Source organism: Brachyhypopomus gauderio, chromosome 3 (assembly GCF_052324685.1).
Source record: "Brachyhypopomus gauderio isolate BG-103 chromosome 3, BGAUD_0.2, whole genome shotgun sequence".
NCBI lineage: Eukaryota > Metazoa > Chordata > Actinopteri > Gymnotiformes > Hypopomidae > Brachyhypopomus > Brachyhypopomus gauderio.
In genome coordinates this window covers 12,669,891-12,694,994 of record NC_135213.1, presented here as the reverse complement: position 1 = coordinate 12,694,994, position 25,104 = coordinate 12,669,891, and the positions used below count along the sequence as shown (strand labels likewise).

The 25,104-nt window shown below is 48.6% G+C and overlaps 1 protein-coding gene across 6 annotated transcripts in view; it reads left to right on the top strand.

Moving 5' to 3' along the window:
• The window catches only part of arhgap12b (Rho GTPase activating protein 12b), a 42,911-nt gene that overhangs the window by 12,160 nt on the left and 5,647 nt on the right, over positions 1-25,104 (top strand). Inside the window, exons 3-16 of one of the 6 annotated variants that reach the window (XM_076999598.1) lie at positions 13,089-13,346; positions 14,847-14,987; positions 15,122-15,202; positions 16,071-16,196; positions 18,060-18,134; positions 18,924-18,989; positions 20,220-20,281; positions 22,141-22,222; positions 22,817-22,939; positions 23,864-23,965; positions 24,078-24,176; positions 24,421-24,511; positions 24,710-24,829; positions 24,927-25,025. In XM_076999598.1, the coding sequence (XP_076855713.1) occupies positions 13,089-13,346; positions 14,847-14,987; positions 15,122-15,202; positions 16,071-16,196; positions 18,060-18,134; positions 18,924-18,989; positions 20,220-20,281; positions 22,141-22,222; positions 22,817-22,939; positions 23,864-23,965; positions 24,078-24,176; positions 24,421-24,511; positions 24,710-24,829; positions 24,927-25,025 (1,525 nt within the window). The remainder of the gene's footprint in view (positions 1-13,088; positions 13,347-14,846; positions 14,988-15,121; positions 15,203-16,070; positions 16,197-18,059; positions 18,135-18,923; positions 18,990-20,219; positions 20,282-22,140; positions 22,223-22,816; positions 22,940-23,863; positions 23,966-24,077; positions 24,177-24,420; positions 24,512-24,709; positions 24,830-24,926; positions 25,026-25,104) is intronic. The other 5 variants (XM_076999599.1, XM_076999600.1, XM_076999601.1 and 2 more) reach the window with 5 other exon arrangements.

Here is a 25,104-nt window from a genome sequence, read left to right as displayed (position 1 = left end):
GAGCAGATATGACATCATTGATGAATTAGTGAATAACATTTTTTCCCACTGTTGCTATGAGACTCAGGGTTTCTTGCTCAATGCTTCCCTCTCTATCTCACCCCTCCTCCTTCACTCTCTCCCTCCCTCCCCCTCCCCTCTCTCTCTCTCTCTCTCTCTCTCAGTGCATATGATCAGCCTTGTCACTCTGTAGGTGATGGCTGATGCATTCAGCCTTGCAGATACATGTGATTACATTGTGTGTGTGTGTGTTTGTGCGCGCGCATGCACACACTTTGGACCCTTACTTAACATTCAGTGGTAAATCTTGGTTCAGTTGTGAGCAGCTACTGCAGTCGTTACTGCCTCCGTATGTATGTCAGCTGCATGGCAACAGTAGCACATCTTTAGAGTCTGTAGTGCAGTGTAATTAAGGCCTTGCTTACTCATGCGTTCTCACACTTGTCTGGGGTTTGAAGTGTGCTCTAAGTCAGCATTCCTCCTGCTCTCCCCGACCGGTGGTGGGCTGGGTCTGGGTCTGGGTCTCTCCCCGACCGGTGGTGGGCTGGGTCTGGGTCTCTCCCCGACTGGTGGTGGGCTGGGTCTGGGTCTGGGTCTCTCCCCGACCGGTGGTGGGCTGGGTCTGGGTCTGGGTCTCTCCCCGACCGGTGGTGGGCTGGGTCTGGGTCTGGGTCTCTCCCCGACCGGTGGTGGGCTGGGTCTGGGTCTCTCCCCGACCGGTGGTGGGCTGGGTCTGGGGCCGCTGTGTTCCTGTGAATGCAGTAGGAGGGCTTCTTCTAGAGGGGCCGACCGCTTTTGTTGGTGCAAACGTACTGCCCCTCGGGCCCACGGAGCCAATGGGCCCAGGACAATGTGTGACAGCAGGCCTGTGTGTAATGATCCGGAAGCGTCTGTCCACTCTGCCGTGCTGGAACAATCCACTCCGGCAGTCATGAGTGTGCGTGCTGATGCCTGCCTGATGTAGGCTTCCAGAGGACTGCACACTGCCTCTCATGCATGCAAACACGCAGCCTGACTGTGGCTTGCTGATGATAGTAATTTGGGATATTGTACTTTGAAATCAAATCGAACTTTCTCCCAGTATAGCGGTACACAGTACAACTTACAATGATGGGCTTTTACAACTGACAGGTGACAGAAAACAAAAAATCTATATTTAAAAATGTAAAAAATTTAAATGTGCATAGTACGGTTGCAGTGACGTCATGCATACTTGACAATCCAGGTACAATAATCCAAAAAAGTTGATTCAGTTCTTCTGGACACGACAGCGAGACAGTGGTCACATACTTGTGCACATTTTCAAACCCCAATTGAAATGCTCTGTTCTAAATATACCATTGTATGGTTGTCAACACCTCTCGGTGGGTGTGTACCACAGGAAGGCCAGCACAAGGCCACTTTTTGTCCTTGTTTGGGATTGGATAATATCATCTGGGCTTCCTAATGGAATAGAACATAATTGTCACCATGGAGATGGCTCCTTGTTCCTTGAGGCCTAATGGCTGTTAAAGGTTACGGGCCGCTTGGTCTCCCCCTCCACTGGACATGATGGACAACCTGATTGGTCCTTCTCTTTGACAGGGGAAGGCTATTGGGATGAGGTAAGGAGCACCCACGCAGGCCCTTGTATGGCAGTGTTCTAGCCCGCTGCGTCTGTGACCACATGTCGGCACCTGGGCCTTAGCGAGTGATGAACACAGGAATATGTGCAGACAGACTGCACTTCCTGTAACCCCCAGCTGACTGTGTACCTGGTGGGGGTGTGAGACAGATGGCAGCGAGACGGTCTAGCTTTCGGTTTTACAGTCTGAATTCCAATTTTGTTTTTCTACCTCATCAAGTCGCCAAATAACAGAACCAGTCTGTCTTTATGTGCCGTCACCGATGCACTGATGCATGTGATATTAGACCTTCTCCTGCAGTGTGAAGGATGTCTAAAGATTAGGGAGTCCAGCTCACACACTTCTGCTTTTCTCTGCTCTGTGTCTCTTTCTAGGAGCTCGTGCTAGTTCTCCCTGAAAGCAGTCTGGACATGGCTTCCTGCCGCGCCCCCCCCCCCCCCCCCCCCCCCCCCCCCCCGGTCCACAAACAGCCCCTTGCACACATGTACGTCGCTCAGAAGAAGCCCAGCTCATGTGAACTGGCTGTGGGGGGGTGTGGTGCTGTCTGGCGCGCCGTCGGCTGGGTGGTGCTGCTGTGGTAGCGGGCAGGATCGGTCACTCTCGGTTCGCTCTCGGTCATTACAGCTGAGGCACTTTCTCCTGCCGTACAGATGGAGAGTGTCGAGGCGGGAATGCAGATTTAGTGTCTGCGCGTCCTGCCACGCTGGGGTCACGGTGCGGCCATGCACAGTGAGGCCTCTGCAGCCGCTGCACTGGGGTTTACACACTTGTTACATGAATTGTGTGTGTGTGTGTGTGTGTGTGTGTGTGTGTGTGTGTGTGTGTGTGTGTGTGTGTGTGTGTGTGTGTGTGTGTGTGAGCTTGTGTGTAAAACATCTTGCCCTTCGCTAATCTTATTGTATGTGAAAGAAGGACTTAGTGGGTAGATCTGAACCTGGATTAAAGGCACACACATAGGTAGCATTATATGTCTGTTAGCTGTGTTTTGTCATTTGACACTGTGTGTATTTTCAACCAGTTGCACTATGACATGTACATGAGGTCCGTTCTGTCCTTTGTGGACATATTTGGGCTGTGACTTGTGCCTCAGTGCTGTGTTCAGAGATCTTAAAAGAAGAGTCTACTATAGTCAGCTGTCAGTGAGGATCTCCATCCAACCCCTTTCTTCATCCCCAGGCTCCTCCCCCTCTCCCGTCCTCCATGTCTCATACTCCTCCCCCTCTCCTGTCCTCAATTTCTCATGCTCCTCCCCCTCTCCCATCCTCCATGTCTCATGCTCCTCCCCCTCTCCTGTCCTCAATGTCTCATGCTCCTCCCCCTCTCCCGTCCTTCATGTCTCATGCTCCTCCCCCTCTCCTCATCTGCTATATTGAGAGGGTGCTAATCTGCTCTCTGCCTTGTGTGCTCAGGCGCCGGGCGCTACCCTCTCCATGTCTGACAGAAAGAGATGACTGTTTTGTGCCAGCAGGCACTGGGCGCCCCTAAAATGCCCCTTTATGCCAGCACACAGGGGGTCTGAAGGCTTCTGCCAGTCCAAACACTCAAAGAGCTGTTTTGCCCCCTGTGTTTTTGCCTTTGAGATCACCACAATGTTTAGTTAGGTTGTGTGGAGCAGGCCGCCATCACCCGCCTCACGGGTTTGAGAGCTAATGAATGATGGGAAAGAAAGGCAGCGTCGCTTCTATTGGTGTCGTCCAAACAAAATAAATTTAAATACTCACATTATATACAGTGCATCCTTTATAGAGTGTGGTGAATGAGAAGGAAGATGTCCGAGAGAAAGTGGAGGGAATGAGGATTTTGGACACTGAAGGTGCTGATGTGCAAACTGGAATGTCCGTTTCTTAAGATCACGAGCACGTTCTCTTGGTGTGTTCCCTTCCTTTATATTAGCACCACATGTAGCCGATGTGCACCGTGTTCCAAGGAGACTCTTCCCTCCCTTGTGTTTCCAGCTTTAACAGGATTAGCAGTCCTGAGGTAGTTGTAGGTGACCACCCACTTGTAGCGGATTAGCAGTCCTGAGGTAGTTGTAGGTGACCACCCACTTGTAGCGGATTAGCAGTCCTGAGGTAGTTGTAGGTGACCACCTACTTGTAGCGGATTAGCAGTCCTGAGGTAGTTGTAGGTGACCACCTACTTGTAGCGGATTAGCAGTCCTGAGGTAGTTGTAGGTGACCACCTACTTGTAGCGGATTAGCAGTCCTGAGGTAGTTGTAGGTGACCACCTACTTGTAGCGGATTAGCAGTCCTGAGGTAGTTGTAGGTGACCACCCACTTGTAGCGGATTAGCAGTCCTGAGGTAGTTGTAGGTGACCACCCACTTGTAGCGGATTAGCAGTCCTGAGGTAGTTGTAGGTGACCACCTACTTGTAGCGGATTAGCAGTCCTGAGGTAGTTGTAGGTGACCACCCACTTGTAGCGGATTAACAGTCCTGAGGTAGTTGTAGGTGACCACCTACTTGTAGCGGATTAGCAGTCCTGAGGTAGTTGTAGGTGACCACCCACTTGTAGCGGATTAACAGTCCTGAGGTAGTTGTAGGTGACCACCCACTTGTAGCGGATTAGCAGTCCTGAGGTAGTTGTAGGTGACCACCTACTTGTAGCGGATTAGCAGTCCTGAGGTAGTTGTAGGTGACCACCTACTTGTAGCGGATTAGCAGTCCTGAGGTAGTTGTAGGTGACCACCTACTTGTAGCGGATTAGCAGTCCTGAGGTAGTTGTAGGTGACCACCTACTTGTAGCGGATTAGCAGTCCTGAGGAAGTTGTAGGTGACCACCTACTTGCATGTTCTGTGTTCTGCTCGTCTCATGGGTTAAGGAATGCTTGACCTTTTTACTTCCTCCCACTCCATCTTTAAATTCCATCCTTCCATTGTCCATCTTTCTCCATTCAGCCTGAAGGGGAACTAGCATGAGGGCTATGGTTGGGGCTAGGGTATACTTCACGTAGCATTGAGCTAAATGACTGCTCAAGTGCCAGCCTGTGTCTGTCTTTATAGCCAAAATCACTACATTTCTGTGACGTTGTACTCCTGAGTAGAGTTTAAGATTGAACCATTATTAAGTCCAGGATTCATCTCCAGTAACTGAACGCATACACTATGTCGCATGAATTTAGCATAATGTGACATATCATGGCTAATTAAGTGTGTGTAATGAACGTTGGGTATTGTTTAATTCTTGGTGGTGCTTAACTCTGTGTCTATCACCTCTGCCCCAGACGCTGCCTTTGCTCTCCCCTCATTTCCTGTCTGGATCTGTTCCTTGTTCTCCATTTGTGACCTCATGTCCTGTCTGAGACTGAATACGCTCTCAGTCTGCAGCTCCGGCTGCCTGCTTTTCTTTCTGTCTTATTTGTTTTGATTTTTCTTTCTCCATGTCCATATGTGTGAGGATCCAGTACATTCATGTTGTAAACATTGTTCGCTCCAAGAGACTATTAAGGGGGAGCTAGTTTCTGGGAGTCTCTCAACCCTAAAACACTCTCACGCACAGTACTCAATATTTGTTTAGATGAAATATTGAAATATGTGAAGATGCGGTTTCTCCTGGAGGGGAATCCAGGTAATCTCCTTGTAGAAAAAACTGCAAATCAACGTAAAAATTGGTACCTTCACTGAGCAGCACACCGAAACACTGAAAGGCAGCACACTGACGGGCAGCCAGCTGTTGTCTGCAGATGAGCTGCTTTTTGAGCTTGAGTTGTCCTTTCTTCACACAATGAATAAAATGGTGGAGGGTGCTTACACAAGCCTGGCGTCTCTGCCTGGCTGTCACCATGGGGATCACATGAGAGACTGAGGAGAAAGGAGGAGGGGTTTTTGAAAGTATGGATGTTTTATTAGAGGTGAATAATAACCAGGAGGTCAGTATGGCTCCCTCACGCACATGCATGCAAATGATGCCAATCTTGGCCCTCTTATCTTTGCTGCTGCTATTTAAAATCGCTTTTCAGCGGCACAGTTACAGATTAATGCCCGTCATTCTTTGTGTGTTTTGCATGTGTGCATTCCTAACAGTTCAGATAGAATGAACCATCCCAGATTACTCCGTAGCTCCCCCACCCCGAGCCAAGTGTAGCTAAGTGTAGCTTAGCTCAGCGTGTGATTGGCTGAGTGGAGTGACTGAGTCAGTTTTATGCTGAGTGGAGTGACTGAGTGAAGTTATGCACACTGGCGGATCACGGATCTCATCTGTCCTGTCGGTGTTTTCTGGAGGAGGTCATAAGTGTGTGTGCGTGCGTGTGTGTGTGCGTGGACGTGCAAACACACTTGCGGTCAACTGTGACAACGGGTCGGTATTTGGTCACACTCGGTCGATGTGTACTGAAGGGAGAACAGCTAGTGTAATTGAGCAGGAGAGTGCCATGAATTCTGGGATGTAATAAACATGAGTGCATTCTCTGAGGAACCCAGGGATGAGGAATGCTCTAGCCGGACAGATTCCAATAAACATACCCATACTTAAGAAGCTTAAGAATCGATTCAGTTCTTAGAAACGGTACATAAGCACCAAAATGAAAGACATAAGACCTTGGTAGTGTGTGTGTGTGATATTTTAGGTGTTGTGCTATATATGAGTATGATCTGTATATTCAGTTAGTCAGTAATTGTGTTTAAGCTGTTGTGTCTGGAATTAGAGAGAAAATGTCTGTTGTAAAGTAGCTGCAGTTAACATGGTAACCAAAAGGTTTGCAATGTGTCACTGAGCCAAGCTACTGCAGATCTCTATGTAGACTTTTAATAAATGATAAATTGCTCACTGGTTTTTTGCACCACTGTTTCAGGCTTTTGAAAAAGAACCGTTTGAATTCTGCAGCGTGTTTCCTGCTGTGTGTCCTGTGTAGAGTGCTGATCGTTTCATAGCCAGGGTGGGTGTGTGAGTGGGTGAGTGTGTGTGTGTGTGTGTGTGTGTGTTTATTATTATGTCAATAAAAAAGGGATTTTTGCTACAATTGTGTTTAATGGATGGTGGTTTTGATTATGATTTATGGTGTCATTTTTGGACATTTTGCCTGTCAGAGCAACACAGAAATAGCACTATTCCTTTTGTTTTCAAATTGCAGGCCACCTCTGGTCTGGGGATTGCACAAATTATATACAGTCATACCCATAATCTCCATAATTTACCCTTTACCACACAAGTCACCATTTTACTATATTTTTTCATGGTCTGACATTTTTGTTTGTTTGCAAGTAAACAACATAAACTCTAGCCTGACACCTTCACCCCTGTCAGATGTTTGATGTTTGGGAGCGTTTTCTTCACATGCTCTGCAGGTGATCAAATAGTGCCCACCTTCTCTGGAGCGTGTGAACTGCAACTCCGGTGACCTTTGGTGCCATGACCCTTGACATCATTTCAATGATGTCAGACCCCCAGAACTCTGCAATCCCAGTCTTCTCTACCTCCCCGGTCTCTTTCTCTCTCCCTCGCTCTTGTAACCACTCTCGCTCTCAGCCTCCCCCCCGCACTAAACGCTTAGGGACCGTGTCCTAATGACTGAGCCTATTTAAAGTGAACTCTCTTGGTGCTAAATGTGGCTATTATGATGTTCCCTCTGACCTCTGAGCTGCATCTGCCTGCCTCACTCACAGGCTTTGGGTTAGCATCCATCTTTATCTTTTCTGTTTCTTTGTACTCATCCTGCAAACCCCAACACACACACACACACACACTACCCAAGGAGTGTTAACAAATGGCTGCATAAGCGTGGTGTGGGAGAGTGCGTGTGGGTGTGTGTGCTGGTTGCAGCCGTGCGTGTGCTTCTCAGACGAGGCGGTGGGGGCTAGCTGGCATGCTCGCGCAGTGTGGCGCACGTGAACTCTTGGCTTCTGTGAGTCATGGGCGTTTGAAAAGCGAGCCTGTCTGTGGTCTGGACGTCTGCTAAACACACTTTAGAATGTAGAAGGGAAAGGGATGATGTCACACGCGTTTCAGAAACGCACCGAGCGCTGAGGCTGTGGGAGCAGTGAGACCAGGGAGTGTGACGTCACTGTGTCTCCAGCAGCACTTTGCTGATGAGCCCATGACTCAAGTCTTAGAGTGTGTGTGTGTGTGTGTGTGTGTGTGTGTGTGTGTGTGTGTAAGACCCATGCTACATGTTCACTCGGTTCAATCAAGCCTTTACTAAGCACATAAATCCTACTCTGGTGCTCTATTAAGAGCAAATTAATTGTTCAGAGTCATTCTGGTACCCCCGGCACCCCGTGTGGTGTGTGACCATTTCTCATAACCCTGCCTGTCCCCTGACCACCAACACTCTGCCTGTCCCCTGACCTCCAACACTCTGCCTGTCCCCTGACCACCACCACCACCTCCACCCTTGTCATTGTGAGTTGGTCTGAAGCCCTGAGCAGGCCTGGCTGAATAGCCATTGTTTGGTTGGTACCAAGAGCTGTTGTCTCCTTTTAGTGTTGTGTTATAGAGACACAAGCTGTGCACCTCCACCCTAGAATGTGGTGTCAATGGTTCTGTCCTTTCTGGAGGACGTAGAAGCGTAATTACTTTCATTGAATGTAGGTACCCAAGACGAAGCATATTTGTGTGTGGTGTGTGTGTCTGTGTGTGTGTGTGTGTGTGTGTGTGTGTGTGTGTGTGTGTGTGTGTGTGTGTGTGTGCGCGCCCATGCGCTTGCCTATGTGTGTTTTTAATAGTGCGTGTTGTATTGGCGTACAGACATGGTCATATAGTCTTGTTTGTGCTGTCCCAACTCACTGCTCACTGTGGCCTGCTCAGACTTTAAACACACAGAGCAGTTGTTTTACTGCTGTCAGCAAAAGTAGTACAATATTTCTACAATAAATATTGTACTACTTTTGCCCTGACCAGCTTCGGTAAATATGTGCTAAGGAGTGTGTGTTTTGGTGTGTGGGGACAGTGTGCGTGTACGTTGGGAAGGACATCAAACCAAAGCCTATATGACTAAGTACTCTACGCCATCACAACACCGATGTGACATTAGAAAACACAGTTATATAGGCAGTTAGGACGTGAGGCCGCACACATCGCACACATGCGCACACACTCGAGAATAGAGGACTGAGCATGGTCATGAAAGCAGATCAATCTCCATCTCCTGTTTTATTAGTGTTGAGTGGGAATATGTGAAATTTGAAGAATCTTGGGCAGAAAGTTGAAATCATACACTGCTGTCTTGTGGAAATGTAACTTCACTGAAATGAAGGAAATTAAGTTTGCCAAATTCTTTTTGATTTAATATTGACCATCCCGGCATCATTTAAAAAATTCAGTTGCTCAGCTGCCCTGGGTGGCATTAGCATGTAGCTGTGTGGGTGTGGTTCTCTGCTCCGCCCACTGAGAGAACTGAGGCTCCCGGGCTGAGGGTGCCTGACTCCGCCCCCTGACTCCTAGCCGCTCCCACCAGCATGTTCTCACGAGCCCCTTGTATTGGTCTGTGGATATGGCTACAAGGAGAGAGGATGGTTGTCGTTCACACTGCCCTGTCTGTGGTGTCTGTGAATCTCTGTTCGTGTGCCCGGCCTTCCTGCCCTGGTCCCCCCCCCCCCGGCTGGCACTCTGAGCAGTCTCTGTGAGTCAGCTGGGCCAAATTGAAAGGTCATCTAACAGGTCAGAGAGGTCATGAGTAGGATTGTACCCCCAGCTGTTGCTGAACGCTGCTCCATGCACTTCTAACACACACAATGAGCACTTACAAACAAACGTACAGCTGACATCAACAAACACATATTTACTATAACTAGGCTGAAATTTGACACGTGCGAAGTTACATGAGGAAAAACTGCAGGAAACTGAGTTTTGCTTCAGGTTTTACATTTACAGTTACAAGCAAACTACAAGGGACATAAAAAAAAGACCCAACAAAAAGGATCTTCGCTTGTTCATGTTGACAAAGGTGGTGCTGTATTTATAACAGCATTTGATGTGACGCTGAATGATTAAAGTAAATATCCTAAGTGTGGCCTAAATGATAGCAGAACGTTTTGGATGGGAATGTGGGTCACGGCGCCTGAGTGAGGAGGAGGATGGAGGCACGAACGCTGCAGAATCCCAGTCCTCAGCAGTTCTGTTTTCTACCTGAATAATTAATGAGAGGATTTGAAAGGGGGGGGACATGAGAGCCAATGAGAGAGAAGGGATTTGTACTCATGGTGGGATGGACCTTCTGCTCTAGTGAATTTGGATTCAGCATCAAAGCTAGCTGCCCTCAGGACACGCACCACTATGCGGTCTTTGGTTCCTGCGTTCCTACAACCCCTTGCTGCCGTGCGTTCTCCTCCCATGTATAATTGAGAGATGTATGAGGATCAGACCACAAATTACCACCAAGCTTACCAACGAATGCTGCCCAGGTGCTGGTGAAATGCTGTTCTTAATAATGAATGAATATGTACAAATTCACTAGGTATTAAACAGATCGGTAGATCGATGAGTTCAAAGTGGTAACTGTGAACCCCCCTGTCGTGTCCTGACGAAGATCTGGTGTCCTGACTACTGAGTGCGCCTGCATGTATCCTCCCGATACCTCGTCCTAATTTAGAGCCGGTGCAGATTACCAACCTGTTATCTGCCAGGACAAACGTATCTGCGTTACTACAAATAAAATGGTCGCGTCTCATTGGTCTGAGTGGAGAGGCTGAAGAGTCAGCTGTCACGTATCGTATGACATTTCATCTCCGCTGCTTCATTCTTTGCACGTGGGTATTTTTAATGTGGTAGTAATCACTGTAGAAATATAGCTGTCTGTCTCCAGCAACCATCCCCTTCCAACACACACACACCCCTTCACGCTCACAATACTGCACAGTGTCTATGGGATTGAATTAGCTAATCAGTTAGCTAAGCTACTCTGTCTCTCTCCTACTGTGTGTGTGTGTGACTGATGTTCATCTGTTGTCCTGCAGTCTAAAGGTGTACTTCATGTCTATTAGCCATAGTGCAGACATGGTTAATAAGAGTAAAAACCACAGCTACGTGCCCGTGAAAGATGTCACGGATGTGGGGTGGGGGTGGGTAATGTGTTGTGACTAGCCAGTCGTGTGGAGCTATAGGATAAGCTGGTCCTCCATACGTAGCTGTGACGGAGGAGAAGGAGCGACAGGAGGAGGAGGAGACGGACCCGGCCTGGTTCTCTCTCTCTCTCTCGTTCTGTGTGTACGCGTGTTCACGTGTGTGCACGCATGTGCGTACGTGTGTGTGCGTGTACATGGGAGGGCCAGGGAGGGTGAGGAATCTACTGTGTCACCGTCTTTATGCAAGTCCTCCTATTGAAGTTTCAGTAGATGCTTATAGACCCCTAGTGGCCGTTTGAGGAAACTGTCCTACGCTTTTCTATAGACAGAAATGAGACATGTTGGGCTTCATGACATTCTTCAGCCAGAACATACACAGGCCAGTATCATTTATGGATGACTTGGGTCAGTAAACAGAGGAGGGTACCCTTGTGCCCTACAGAGCAGGGTACCCTTGTGCCCTACATAGGAGGGTACCCTCGTGCCCTACAGAGGAGGGTACCCTCGTGCCCTGCTGTGCTGGGGGAGGTTTGACTGACTGCAGCACTGAGACAGGAGCATAATTATTTGGACTGATGGATAGATGATGAAGTTCCTGCATGTAATCCATGCTATAAAATACTCCAATGACTGCAATGAGCAAAGCATTCATGGGTTATGGCAATAAAAACAGTAGATATGAGGTGTATGGAAAGCAGAAATAAAAAGAAAACCTCCCCCAATATGTCTATTGAAATGCAAAGCATGAAGCCTGTGTGTCCCTGTGAGGGGAGGTAGATCAGAAACGGAAGGTCAGGAATCTCTTCTGGAACTCAGGAGTCATCTGGTATACTGAAGGACTGAGCTCGGAGTCCTCCATGAAAGCTCGTTTGTTGTTTCAGTATGACAGGAAGCCCCATGTGTTTCCGTGTGGGAGCGGTCTGGGTTCAGATGCATCCTTCTTCTCAGAAAATGCCACCTGCCAGAAATGCCTGGGCCAAGGCTTTTTCCATGGGACGGGATAAGGGGCTGTTTGTGATTATGGACGTCCTCCCTGTCTCTGGTCTCTCTCTCTCCTCTTCCACGCAGATGCAGACACTCACCAAATCATTCTCACGCACAGCTCACATCTCTCACGTCTGCCTTTAAGCAGACACTGGCTGCCTTTCATTTTGGTTTTCCTGATTTCCCAGACACATAAACAAATACTGACACACGCACATGCGAAACACAGAGAGAGAGAGAGAGAGAGAGACTGACCCTGAACCATATCGCAGATAGACCAAGCTAAAGACCCGGGCATCCCTTATCTGGTCCTCAGCCCTCTCATTTCCCTCCATCTTCCTCCTCATGGACCTGTTGATGGTTCGGCGTTCTGGCTTCGGTGTGCTTACATCCTTGCTCGCCACACTTCTGGAGTCCGAGGGCTGTTCTGACACAAAAGGGCCGACTGTGTGCCGTTCTTCCTACTGTCCGTTACCGCTGAAATAAAACTTTTAACTTTCATTACAGCCCATAATGTCACTGTTGAACACTGCATTCCCTGTGCAGCTGCTTAAATGTGACTCAGTCCCTTGTTGGCAGTGAAGGGTTTCATATGTGTTTAGTCCTGTGACGAGGTAACCCACTTCTGGACGGAACGAACGCGTCCACTCCAGATGCAGATGGACACACTGCTGAAGTCTCTGGGTGATGTCAGAGCAGGGTCTCTGGGTGATGGCTGGTTTCCATGGCAGCACTTCCTCTCCTATCCCACACTTCCTTCCTGTTGCCAGGCTGCAACATTTTAGGCCCTTTAGTTTCTCTCCCTCAGTTCTTATAGTGGAATATCGGCGTCACGTTTCAGACGATAAGCGCAATATGCAAAAAGGCAACGTGGTCTTGTTTCACTGGTGCGCGTCAGACGGGTTTATACCACACTTAAGTGAGGAACAATTACCTTTGACAGACATGGGGACTGCAGTAATTGTTTCAAGGCGGATAAGGTGGAGAATTTTGTCACCTGCACAGTCGGCTCCTCACGGATCACGTGAAGTTGGTATGTTTCCTCTTTCTTTCCTTCTTTCTTTCAATTCTTTTTCTCATGTGTTTCTTGCATAGTTTTTCTTTCCCCATTTCTCTCACTTTCAGCCAACCTTGGTGGGATGTAGCCTCCTGCAGCATCAGAATTAGCCCACATTCCTTGGCCAGATCACAGCCAAACTTGTGCATTGCTCCCAAACCCCATTCAGTGTTCAGGAACAGTTTGCATTTGTAAAGCCCATAAACATCATACATACAGCAACTATGGCTCTGTGGTCCTGATTTGTTTTACACTCTGGTTTTCATTACACACACCACACACACACCACACACACACACACACACACACACACACACACACACACACGCGCATAAGTGAATTAAAATGCCATTTTAAAATCTTTCTTGACTGGCTTCTGGCGTGACCTGCTTCTAGAGACCTAACTGCCCTCCCTCTGTCCCTCAGACGGTGTCCCCCAGTGGACAGGGTTACTCCTCGTCTCCAGTCTACGCCAACCTGCAGGAGCTGAAGCTGTCCCAGTCCTCACTGCCCCCTGTGCCCTCCTCCTCACCTGTGCACACACTGGGGGACTGGGAGACCCACAAGGATGTGAGTGGGAGGCATTACTACTACAACCGCAGCACACAGGAGAGGACCTGGAAACCCCCCCGCTCACGAGAGCACCACGGGGGGCGCGGGGACACCACCCACACTGACATGGAGGTGACACACTCTCTCTCTCTCTCTCTCTCACACACATTTTGATGGTTCACACGATGGACAACATAAACTATATTCACTACAGTTTGGTTAGCGAGTTCTTATTAACGGTCACTATGGGAGAACAGGTGAAAACATCTCATTTGGGGAAGTCCAACATGATCAGCAGTGAAGTGCGGCCCCTTCTCTGACGTCCTACACTGGCTTCATCATGATTTATGTTCAGCATTTGCCACCAAACATCTGAAATACTTAATCACATTTTAAATGCTTTCACAAAATGCCTTAACTAATGGTTTTAGTAGTAAACACCAACTGCTGTCACGACTTTTAAGAGCTTAGTTTGGCCTCTGCTGTGGGCTCCGTAGTACACTGGGTGGTATTTGGTGAAGGACCTCTCCACCGTTGATCTAACACATGCGAGTCAAGTGTCTCCATGCGGGAGTGAATCTGGACTCTTGGCACACACCAGTTCAGTCAGAAGTACACACATTTTGGTCATACCCTTAAACACACACACACACACACACACACACACACACACACACACACACACACACACAGAGGACTGTAGACGTGTAGAACTGCTTCCTCTAAGTAATATGCAGGCGTGATGTGTAGTGGCGTCATCGTTGCGTCGGCCATACAATGCGGATATTGTGTGAAGCTGCATCAGTGTCGTCGTGGGCAGGGTGGTATCGGCCTGCCTTGTTCTCTAAGCTGTTTACGCCAACCCTCTTCATTTTGTGAGCTCACTACTGTCTAAAAGTTAGAGTGCGCACGGAGAGAAGATCTTGAGTTTTATCTAGGCCAGGGTTGAAGTAGGTCCCTATTCTATATTTAATCCTTTGGAAACCCTATTTAGATATTTAAAATTTACCCAACTGTAACTGACCTATCTTCTAGCGTGTGTGTGTGTGTGTGTGTGTGTGTGTGTGTGTGTGTGTGTGCTGTGTGTGAGAATCAATGTTCATACATGTCATAATTGATACATGCCTGAGAAGTTCCTCAAAGTTATTTCTATGGCTTCAGAGTGCTAGGGTTAGTTTGTATGAGTGTATAACAGAGATGGAAGACAAGGTGTCTCCTGGTTAATGAGAGAGGGAGGGAGAGAGAGAGAGAGGGGGAGAGAGGGAGGGGGGGTGCATGGGTGTTGGTGTATGCATGCATGTTTCTACACTGGTCATCTGAATTGCAAGAAAATGCATCTTCATAGAGTATTGTCCCAGAGTATTTATAGTAAAACACTGCCATCTTGGGGTTAATAACTGTAATAGCAAAGCTGTCACTTGTATTGGGTTATATAGGTAGGTGTATATAGATGGCGTTGTGTAGGTAGTCTAAAGTGACATGTAACTAGGTGTACATAGCTAAGGAGTATCCTACTTTATACCTAGTCCCGACTGTACTGCTCCTCATTTAGTTTTGTGTAGTTAACTAGTTAACAATTTTTAGCTGATTAGCCTCTCTCCTTCTTTTTTCTCCCCACCGTCTCTTCCTCAGCCTCTGTCGTCTGAGGAGAACTGCCCCAGCACACACTCCAGTCAGTCTGACAGTCAGTATGGATCGCCCCCTAGAGGCTGGTCTGAAGAACTGGATGAATATGGTCACACGCTTTATGTGTGTGAATACAACAACGAGAAGGTGCAAGTCCCTTCTTTTTGGATGTAGTAGATCAGACATTTAGATTTAGTCCCCAGCGCTAATGAACTGTGAGTCATCTGCATTGGTTTGTTTAATCATTCCTCATTCTGAGTGTGATTGCTGTTCTGATGCAGTGGATTAAGCACGTGGACAAGCAGGGCAGGCCGTACTATTACACCGCTGATGGGTCCCGCTCAGAGTGGGAGCTCCCTAGAGTAAGAGAACACACACACACACACACACACACACATAATACGGCTAACTGTTCATGTCTGTCCACTGTGGTCTGTTGTCTCTGTTCTGCACAGGATTTTATCCCATCAAAAATCTAGTCCTCTAGATTTGTTCCCCCTGTAATCTAGTTAATAGCTCAGATACATTGGCACATCTCATCACGCCTCAGGGGCCACGCAGGAGGGACCATGAAGGAGGGCTGGGGTTGGGATGGAGGAGGAACACACTCGTAGTGTTGTGGCCAGCATAAAGTGGAGGTAGCACCTCTAGGGTTCTGAGGGAGGTGGTGCGTCTAGGGTTCTAGGGGAGGTGGTGCGTCTAGGGTTCTAGGGGAGGCGGCGGCGCGTCTAGGGTTCTAGGGGAGGTGGTGCGTCTAGGGTTCTAGGGGAGGCGGCGGCGCGTCTAGGGTTCTAGGGGAGGTGGTGCGTCTAGGGTTCTAGGGGAGGCGGCGGCGCGTCTAGGGTTCTAGGGGAGGCGGCGGCGCGTCTAGGGTTCTAGGGGAGGCGGCGGCACGTCTAGGGTTCTAGGGGAGGCGGCGGCACGTCTAGGGTTCTAGGGGAGGCGGCGGCGCGTCTAGGGTTCTGAGGGAGGCGGCGGCGCGTCTAGGGTTCTGAGGGAGGCAGTGGCGCGTCTAGGGTTCTAATTTCTTGCTTCATCCGTCTATTTCCAGAATTGATTAACAGTTTGTTATTGGTCAGGTTGTTTTGTGCTTTTACGTTTTTGTTGTTTTGACATATCCGGGTCTCTGATTTCCCACTCACTCTCTTACAATTCTACATTCTGTTGTTCTGTTTTACTCTCATTTTGTAATAACTCTCTCTCTCTCTCTCTCCCCCCCCCCCCCAACAGTACAATCTCTCTCCCCCAAACTCAGGAGATGCTCCTAAAAGCCACAGCCTAGAAAGGAAGCAGCCAGACCCTATTGTGCTGACCAAGTGGAGATACAGTACCTGTGCACTAGACCTTAGTGACAAGGTGAGCCCATGCACATATGATTAGCAAGACCATCACCTGTGCACCTGTGCTGGCTTTTATTCTTTTTGCTCCGGTGTCTTGATTATAAGCAGTTGTCAGAGACTGCAGTAGTGAATCGGGGGGGTGTCTGATGTTACTGTTTACCGTGCTGAGGCTGGACTCAAGGAAGTCAGAAATAGGCCCAGCTCGTAGGTCACACTCATTTGATTTGGTCTTGCTGGATGATGTTTTGTTGAATGTGCTTCTCATGCACTCTCCTCCAGCCTGTTACTCTCAATCCCAGCATGCCACCCAAAACAGCCAGTTAGGCACCTTCACTGCTCCTCCCTGTGATGCTCGCCACACTGTAGATTCAGATTCCCTCAGTTGCCCATGTAGGTTGTTGGTTGTCTGGATACTGGCGCACTGTGATGAGCATTGATGTTTGGTAGCCTGACCCCAGATCAGCTCTGAACAGCTGTCCATTGCGTGGACCCAAAAGCTCAGTTTCCAGGTGTGTAGTGCTGGGCGGTATGGCCAAAATTCTATATCACGATATTATTCAAAATGATATCGGTTTCACTGATATATCGATTGTGTTAACTGCATTGATTGCGAGAAGAATTACTGCAGTATAGTGGTTAAGAGTACCCTGTTCCACTGTTAGAAGAATGTCTCCACCTAAGTATTACATGTAATACAGATTTGCATGGCCCCACATGATCAGTTTTCAAATGGTAGCACTAAAGTAGTGAATGAATCATATAGAATGACAGTTGCAGTAAAAATGTAAAACCTTTTATTTAACACATTCTTCAGACATCAAAACTGTAGGTTTATACAACTTATGTAAACCAGCTACACGTAATATAAATTGCACACCAGTTTGTTAATATACAACATATAAGAGGTGTTTAGACAAAGTAGCCAGGGCTGTTTGTCAATGGTTGTATTGTACTGAAAAGTCCCAAATATCTTACCTTTAATTAAATAACGTGCTAATATTTAAACAAATAAATACATGCCAGTCATCGTTTATATAATGAATTGTCAAGCTCAAATACGGTTCCATTGTGCGACTTGGCCACAAATCTGCAGTCATCGAATAACGGGGACCTGCACATCTGCTTGTATCTTCCCTCTGTATTCGTGGGTATCACTATTTCACTAAAGTATTTCAGACTTGGGATGTCGTATCTGGGATTGAGCATCTTACTCATTGCCCTGAATCCGTCTTTCTCGACCACGCTGGTCGGAACCATGTCTTTGGCTATATGATGTGTTATGGAGTTGGTTATCTCGATCCACCCTTAGCAAACGCTTCAAGAAGTGACGTCTGACTCGCCCGTCCTTTAACCCTGTCAGTTTTACCTGATGATGTAGAAGGCACTGCTTTTAGTTCCGTGAACTCCTGGTACTCCACAGTGTGTTTGCATCTAAGGTGGTGCAGCAGATTGCTCGTGTTACCATCAGCCGCGAGTGGGAGTGGCCATGCGCTATGACCCACCCCCTCCTGCTGTGGCCTTCAGAGCAGAGCTACGGCGCTGTCCGTGGTCCTGCTCCAGTTATAGAGGATGGCAGTGTGACACAGGGTGGCGGTCCACACAGTTCCAGTGGGACAGGGGAGAAAATGGCACCCAGAAAAATGTCAAAGAGAATGTTGAAGTGATCAGGTGATGAACTCGGGGCATCTGTCAGTGTCCTATGTTAGGTTTTTTCAAGATGAATTGCATTTTGCGTTTTGATGTGCGTTTTGCCCATTTGGTTGTCATTGCAGAGATACCAAAACATCTTCAGTATGAAAAAAGTAACAGGTTTAGTGTGTGGAACTAAACTTGATAAAGTAGCGACAATGAAGTCATCTACACTGCTATTCTCTTACAGCTGTCATTCAAAAGTAGAAGGGTTACTGCTGAGCGCCTGTCCAGGGCTTTTGGCCTGTCACTGGACAGATATCAAGTTAGTGCCTCGACCCCTTGAGCTTTGACCAATCAGATTTATGTCTGATTTTAGTCCCACAGCTTTTAAGAAAATTGGAGAGCTAGAACACCCACATTCTGGTCAGAATGTAAAATGCACGCTTTGTGTGTGTGTGTGTGTGTGTGTGTGTGTGTGTGTGTGTGTGTGTGTGTGTGTGCAATGCTTTATTAATATTAAATCATGTAGATTACACTAACTGCATAATTAGTCTGAAGCTGTCTTGTTCCTGTCTTCTACTTACTACTACTAAAATGTAGATAGGATGTGACTCCAGACTGTAGTAAACCATGTAGACATTTGTTCAGACTGTAGTAGACCATGTAGACATTTGTTCAGACTGTAGTAGACCATGTAGACCTTTCCTTCAGACTGTAGTAGACCATGTAGACCTTTGTCCAGACTGTAGTAGACCATGTAGACATTTGTTCAGACTGTAGTAGACCATGTAGACCTTTGTTCAGACTGTAGTAGACCATGTAGACCTTTGTCCAGACTGTAGTAGACCATGTAGACCTTTCCTTCAGACTGTAGTAGACCATGTAGACCTTTGTTCAGACTGTAGTAGACCATGTAGACCTTTGTTCAGACTGTAGTAGACCATGTAGACCTTTGTTCAGACTGTAGTAGACCATGTAGACCTTTGTCCAGACTGTAGTAGACCATGTAGACCTTTCCTTCAGACTGACCCCATTCACATCACTCCTCCAGTCCATCTCTCCTCCTCCACTGCACTAACCATGTTGTCTCTTTGCTGTTTTTGTTTTGTAGGAGTCTGGGACCTCCAAACACAACTCCCCTGACTCCTGTCCCTCCTCTCCTAAACACCCCTCTACAGTTAGTATATGTGTGTGTGTGTGTGTGTGTGTGTTATTAAGCTGTTTGACGTCATCCTCACTTACACCCTGCATGCGTGGCTGCATGCGTGCTTGTGTGCGCATGTACATTGAGATGTAAGAATGGGTGTGTGTGTGTGTGTGTGTGTGTGTGTGTGTGTGTGTGTGTGTGTGTGTGTGTGAGTGCATGTACATTGAGATGTGAGAGGTTCTCAAAATGGACGCCTCTGTGTAAATTGGTGCTCCTTCTGGATTTGTAGATATTAATACAATCACTTTGTACTGAAGGGGCAAAATGCAAAGGGGAGGATTGTTTTACTAATTAAAATAAACCTCTTTAGCTTGAGCCACCATGGACTGTTTTTAAATATTTCCATTGAGATAAATAATGTGGGATTCGACTGCCCAAATGTGACGGTTCAACTCTGATTTTTGAGGTTGTTTGATTCCTTTAATCACATTCCTGCATGGGCTGCAGTGTCTGGGGAAGGCAGCGCTGGCGTAACTGCATGGGGCGGTTGGCATTAGCGGCGCTGGGTGGGGCGGGTGGCGTTAGCGGCGCTGGATGGGGCGGTTGGCGTTAGCGGCGCTGGGTGGGGCGGTTGGCGTTAGCGGCGCTGGGTGGGGCGGGGTGGCGTTAGCGGCGCTGGGTGGGGCGGTTGGCGTTAGCGGCGCTGGGTGGGGCGGGTGGCGTTAGCGGCGCTGGGTGGGGCGGTTGGCGTTAGCGGCGCTGGGTGGGGCAGCGCCGCTAACGGTGCTGGGTGGGGCGGGCGGCGTTAGCGGCGCTGGGTGGGGCGGGCGGCGTTAGCGGCGCTGGGTGGGGCGGTTGGCGTTAGCGGCGCTGGGTGGGGCAGCGCCGCTAACGGTGCTGGGTGGGGCGGGCGGCGTTAGCGGCGCTGGGTGGGGCGGGCGGCGTTAGCGGCGCTGGGTGGGGCGGTTGGCGTTAGCGGCGCTGGGTGGGGCGGGGTGGCGTTAGCGGCGCTGGGTGGGGCGGGTGGCGTTAGCGGCGCTGGGTGGGGCGGTTGGCGTTAGCGGCGCTGGGTGGGGCGGTTGGCGTTAGCGGCGCTGGGTGGGGCGGGTGGCGTTAGCGGCGCTGGGTGGGGCGGTTGGCGTTAGCGGCGCTGGGTGGGGCGGTTGGCGTTAGCGGCGCTGGGTGGGGCGGTTGGCGTTAGCGGCGCTGGATGGACTCCACTGCTCCTGTCTTGACTGAGTTTTGTTTTTCCTCCGTCAGCCTTCAGAGAAGTGTGGAGTCCTCAACGTCACCAAGATCACTGAGAACGGGAAGAAAGTCAGGTACTGTCTGCCTCTGCCACACTGACACTTCTGTGAGTGCTGGTACTGGGATTGGAATTGTGTTAGACTGAACAAGGCATTGAATGCAATTAAGTAAAATGTGTAATCCTAATAATTAATACATTAATACATAGAAAATGTAATTCTAGGCAGTATTAAATATTTGAATAATTTTAATTTTGTTCTGCTTTCTCTTTACTACCTTAAATATTTTTAAGGTTTTCTTTATTTTCAGGAATTAATGGTCAATAATTTTAAATAGTTTGAATCACCATGTATGTATGTATGTGCATATAATTTGCATAAATATGGCAGTTGACTTCATGATCATTGACAGTTTGACCTTATGTTGGCTCATACAAGAAAGAATACAGTTTGAAAGCGGTATTGTGTGTTCAGTAATGAGCTGAATAACACTTATTGCACTTCCAAGCTGCACACCATTCTGAAGCTTGTGATAACTGTCTTCACCACCAAACAATTCAAATATTCAAATGTGTTGATACATATATACAGTAGCACTGTGATTTACAGGCAAAGATTGAATGATATGTACTTGAGTCTCTGATGAAATTTACTGATGACAATACTGATGATGATTAATGATATTAAAAAAGAATTTTTCAAAAAGAAATCGATGTGCAAATAAATGTTTCGGCAGGACGGGCAGGTCAAGCCCTTTATTTTCATGTTCCGTGGGGGGAAAGAACTCACCTGCACTCTCCTCTCACCTGCCCTCTCCTCCCACCTGCCCTCTCCTCTCACCTGCCCTCTCCTCTCACCTGCCCTCTCCTCCCACCTGCACTCTCCTCCCACCTGCCCTCTCCTCTCACCTGCCCTCTCCTCTCACCTGCCCTCTCCTCTCACCTGCCCTCTCCTCTCACCTGCCCTCTCCTCTCACCTGCCCTCTCCTCTCACCTGCCCTCTCCTCTCACCTGCCCTCTCCTCTCACCTGCCCTCTCCTCTCACCTGCCCTCTCCTCTCACCTGCCCTCTCCTCTCACCTGCACTCTCCTCTCACCTGCCCTCTCCTCTCACCTGCCCTCTCCTCTCACCTGCACTCTCCTCTCACCTGCACTCTCCTCTCACCTGCACTCTCCTCTCACCTGCCCTCTCCTCTCACCTGCCCTCTCCTCCCACCTGCCCTCTCCTCTCACCTGCCCTCTCCTCTCACCTGCCCTCTCCTCCCACCTGCCCTCTCCTCTCACCTGCCCTCTCCTCTCACCTGCCCTCTCCTCTCACCTGCCCTCTCCTCTCACCTGCCCTCTCCTCTCACCTGCCCTCTCCTCTCACCTGCCCTCTCCTCTCACCTGCACTCTCCTCTCACCTGCCCTCTCCTCTCACCTGCCCTCTCCTCTCACCTGCACTCTCCTCTCACCTGCCCTCTCCTCTCACCTGCCCTCTCCTCCCACCTGCACTCTCCTCTCACCTGCCCTCTCCTCCCACCTGCACTCTCCTCCCACCTGCCCTCTCCTCTCACCTGCACTCTCCTCTCACCTGCCCTCTCCTCTCACCTGCACTCTCCTCTCACCTGCACTCTCCTCTCACCTGCACTCTCCTCCCACCTGCCCTCTCCTCTCACCTGCACTCTCCTCTCACCTGCACTCTCCTCTCACCTGCACTCTCCTCTCACCTGCACTCTCCTCTCACCTGCACTCTCCTCTCACCTGCCCTCTCCTCTCACCTGCCCTCTCCTCTCACCTGCCCTCTCCTCTCACCTGCCCTCTCCTCTCACCTGCACTCTCCTCTCACCTGCCCTCTCCTCTCACCTGCCCTCTCCTCTCACCTGCCCTCTCCTCTCACCTGCACTCTCCTCTCACCTGCCCTCTCCTCTCACCTGCCCTCTCCTCTCACCTGCAGGAAGAACTGGACCTCCTCCTGGACCATTCTGCAGGGTTCCACGCTGCTTTTCGCCAAGTGCCAGACCAGCGCTACCAGCTGGGTACGTTGGACTTCTCGCTCCCTGAGTGAGCCCTCGTTTCTCCGGCTGCTCTCTCAGCGCCCTGGTGAACACGTTCTCCTGTACTGTGTCAGTCCACTGGCTCTGCTGTGGAAGTGATGTGTGTCACCATTTCGAGTTCAGTCTGCTTGAACTGGGTGAGGTGTAGTCAAATGTATGCAGTGACTACAGCCTTTGAACTGGAACCAAGTTGGTCTGAAACTACAGTTAGTCTTGAGTTTACTTGCCTGAGTTAGGCCTCAGTCCCGCCTTTACTTCCTGAGTTAGGCCTCAGTCCCGCCTTTACTTCCTGAGTTAGGCCTCAGTCCCGCCTTTACTTCCTGAGTTAGGCCTCAGTCCCGCCTTTACTTCCTGAGTTAGGCCTCAGTCCTGCCTTTACTTCCTGAGTTAGACTTCAGTCTCCTTGAGTTAGGCATTGCGTATGATTTCACTTGTCCATTTTTTTTCCTTCTGTCTGTGTGTTGTTACCATGAATCTGTTCATGCATCATCTCTCTCTCCTCTCTTTCTCTCTCTCTCTCCCCCCCCCCCCCTCTCCTTTTCTTTTCTGCTCTTCCTTCCTTGTCTTCCCTCAAAGTCGTACTACCGCAATGGCTCATTCCCTGAGCTCCTCCTCTCGTTGCTAAGCAATTGGAAGCGTTCAGTTAAGCCCCGCCCTGCGGTCTCCTTTAAGCACTTTGGGCGTGGCCAACCTTACTCTGTATGTGTCGGCGACTCTCCACGCAGGAAGCCTAGAAGTAGATTTTAGAACGGTTCTGTATTTGAACAAAGTAGCGTTAACATGTGTATATTGAACTGAGAACCTATTACGAATTGTAAATCTTAATTTAAGAATTAAGAAAACAATTGGACTATCAAAAGTCAACACTAAAAACTGTTCTAAGGCTTGAAGCTGTTCTAAGACCTCTTATGGGCTTCCTGATCACACCGGCTGTGCATGTCTTTCTCCTGCTTGTCTGACATGTTTCACCCTCCCGTCTGCTGAATTTTTGCTCGTGCGAAAGTTAGATGCCTTATGAACTTATTTGTTCTCTTTGGGTTAGTGGCTACCGGTAATGTCTGAGAAATCAGTGCTTTGGCATGCATTCTACCTGTGACACATAACGGGGTGAACTGACCCATACACTGAACCCTTCCCCTGACCCTGAACCATACACCGGACCATACATCCTCATTCCGTGAGGATGCTTTTGCATGTTAAACAGCTAGTTTGAAGTCTAGTGATACGTTTGTAAAGTAGGAGAAGAGCCTGGCTTGTGCTTTGCAGATATGAACATGTCTGAAGGCCACTGGCCCATGTAGCACATGAGCTAAATCTTCTAGATCAACAAATTATGCAGCCAGATATTTGAGTGTGTGGACATCGGTTATGTCAGAGTTTGTAAACAAGAAACTTGATCTAACAGTTATATTTATTAGTCCTTCCTTATACAGTAATCTAAAACTAACAGGCACGTGACGCGTGTTGTGGTCATAACCTGTTTCAATAACAAAGCCTTAACCCACATGGACGAGATGTTAAGTAGTGTAATTTTAATATCTGGTGACTCTTCTTGGAGGATCAAGGAGTTTATCAGCTTGTCCTTGTGCAGAATGTTTACATGCCTCTGTTTTCTCTTGGAAGTTTGGAGGAAACCAGTCTAAGCCGGAGTTCACAGTGGACCTCCGTGGTGGTTCTGTGGAATGGGCTTCCAAGGACAAGTCCAGCAAGAAACACGTTCTTGAGGTAAACGCTTGAGCCACTGAAGCAGTTTAACAATGGGGGCGACATTTTAAACTCATTAAAGTTGTTTCCCCATGATGATGTCTGATGACCTTACTGGACCTCATAACTCCAGCTAAAGACACGTCAGGGCACTGATCTGCTGATTCAGTCTGAGATAGACAGCGTCATAACCGACTGGTACAAGACTCTCATTGAGACCATCAATACACATGTGAGTCTCTCTCTCTCTCTCTCTCTCTCTCTCTCTCTCTCTCACACACACATTCAGTTACACAAAAGTGTTACTCTGTGGCTTAGGCTATGGGCTATACTGCGTATTAACATGAATTCTTTCCACAAATGATACAGCAGACAAATTCTTCAGTCTCTCATTGCTGTTCCTCATTGTGTGTGTGTGTGTGTGTGTGTGTGTGTGTGTGCGTGTGTGTGTGTGCATCTCTGCTCTGTGTTTGTAGGCATGGGAGTCAGACGAAGCTATTGAAGAGGACATGCCCGAGTCTCCGGGGACTGAAAAACAAGAGCACAGAGAGCTGAAGAAAAGCAAAGGTGATGGTGGTGGTGGTGGTGCTGGTGGAGATGGAGATGGTGATGGTGGTGGTGGTGGTGGAGATGGTGGTGATTGAGATGGTGATGGTGATGGAGATGGACACACTCACTGGCATATTTGCAAGCCCTCCCACCGCATGCACTCTGCTCCACCTCACAGAATGTTGTGTGTGTGTGTGTGTGTGTTCCTGTGTGCAGTCATGAAGAGTTCTAATAGTATGGAATCCTCAGATCAGAAGAAGACCAGGGTGAAGCTGAAGAAATTCCTCACACGTAGACCCACGTTACAGGCTGTCCGAGACAAGGGCTACATCAAAGGTTACACACCGTTAATTCACTACCCCTGATTGTTTTATAATCTATTGTACCAAGGCAGGACAAAACGATCTCATTCTTCTCTCCACTCTGTTTTCAGATCAGGTGTTTGGGTGCAGTTTAACCAGTCTCTGTGCTAGGGAGAACACGTCTGTACCCAACTTTGTCCAAATGTGTATTGAGCACGTGGAGAAGTCAGGTACTACACCATGTGGGATGTATACACAGCTAAAGGCCACCTGTGGGTTTAAATTCAGCACTCATCTCTCTCTCTCTCT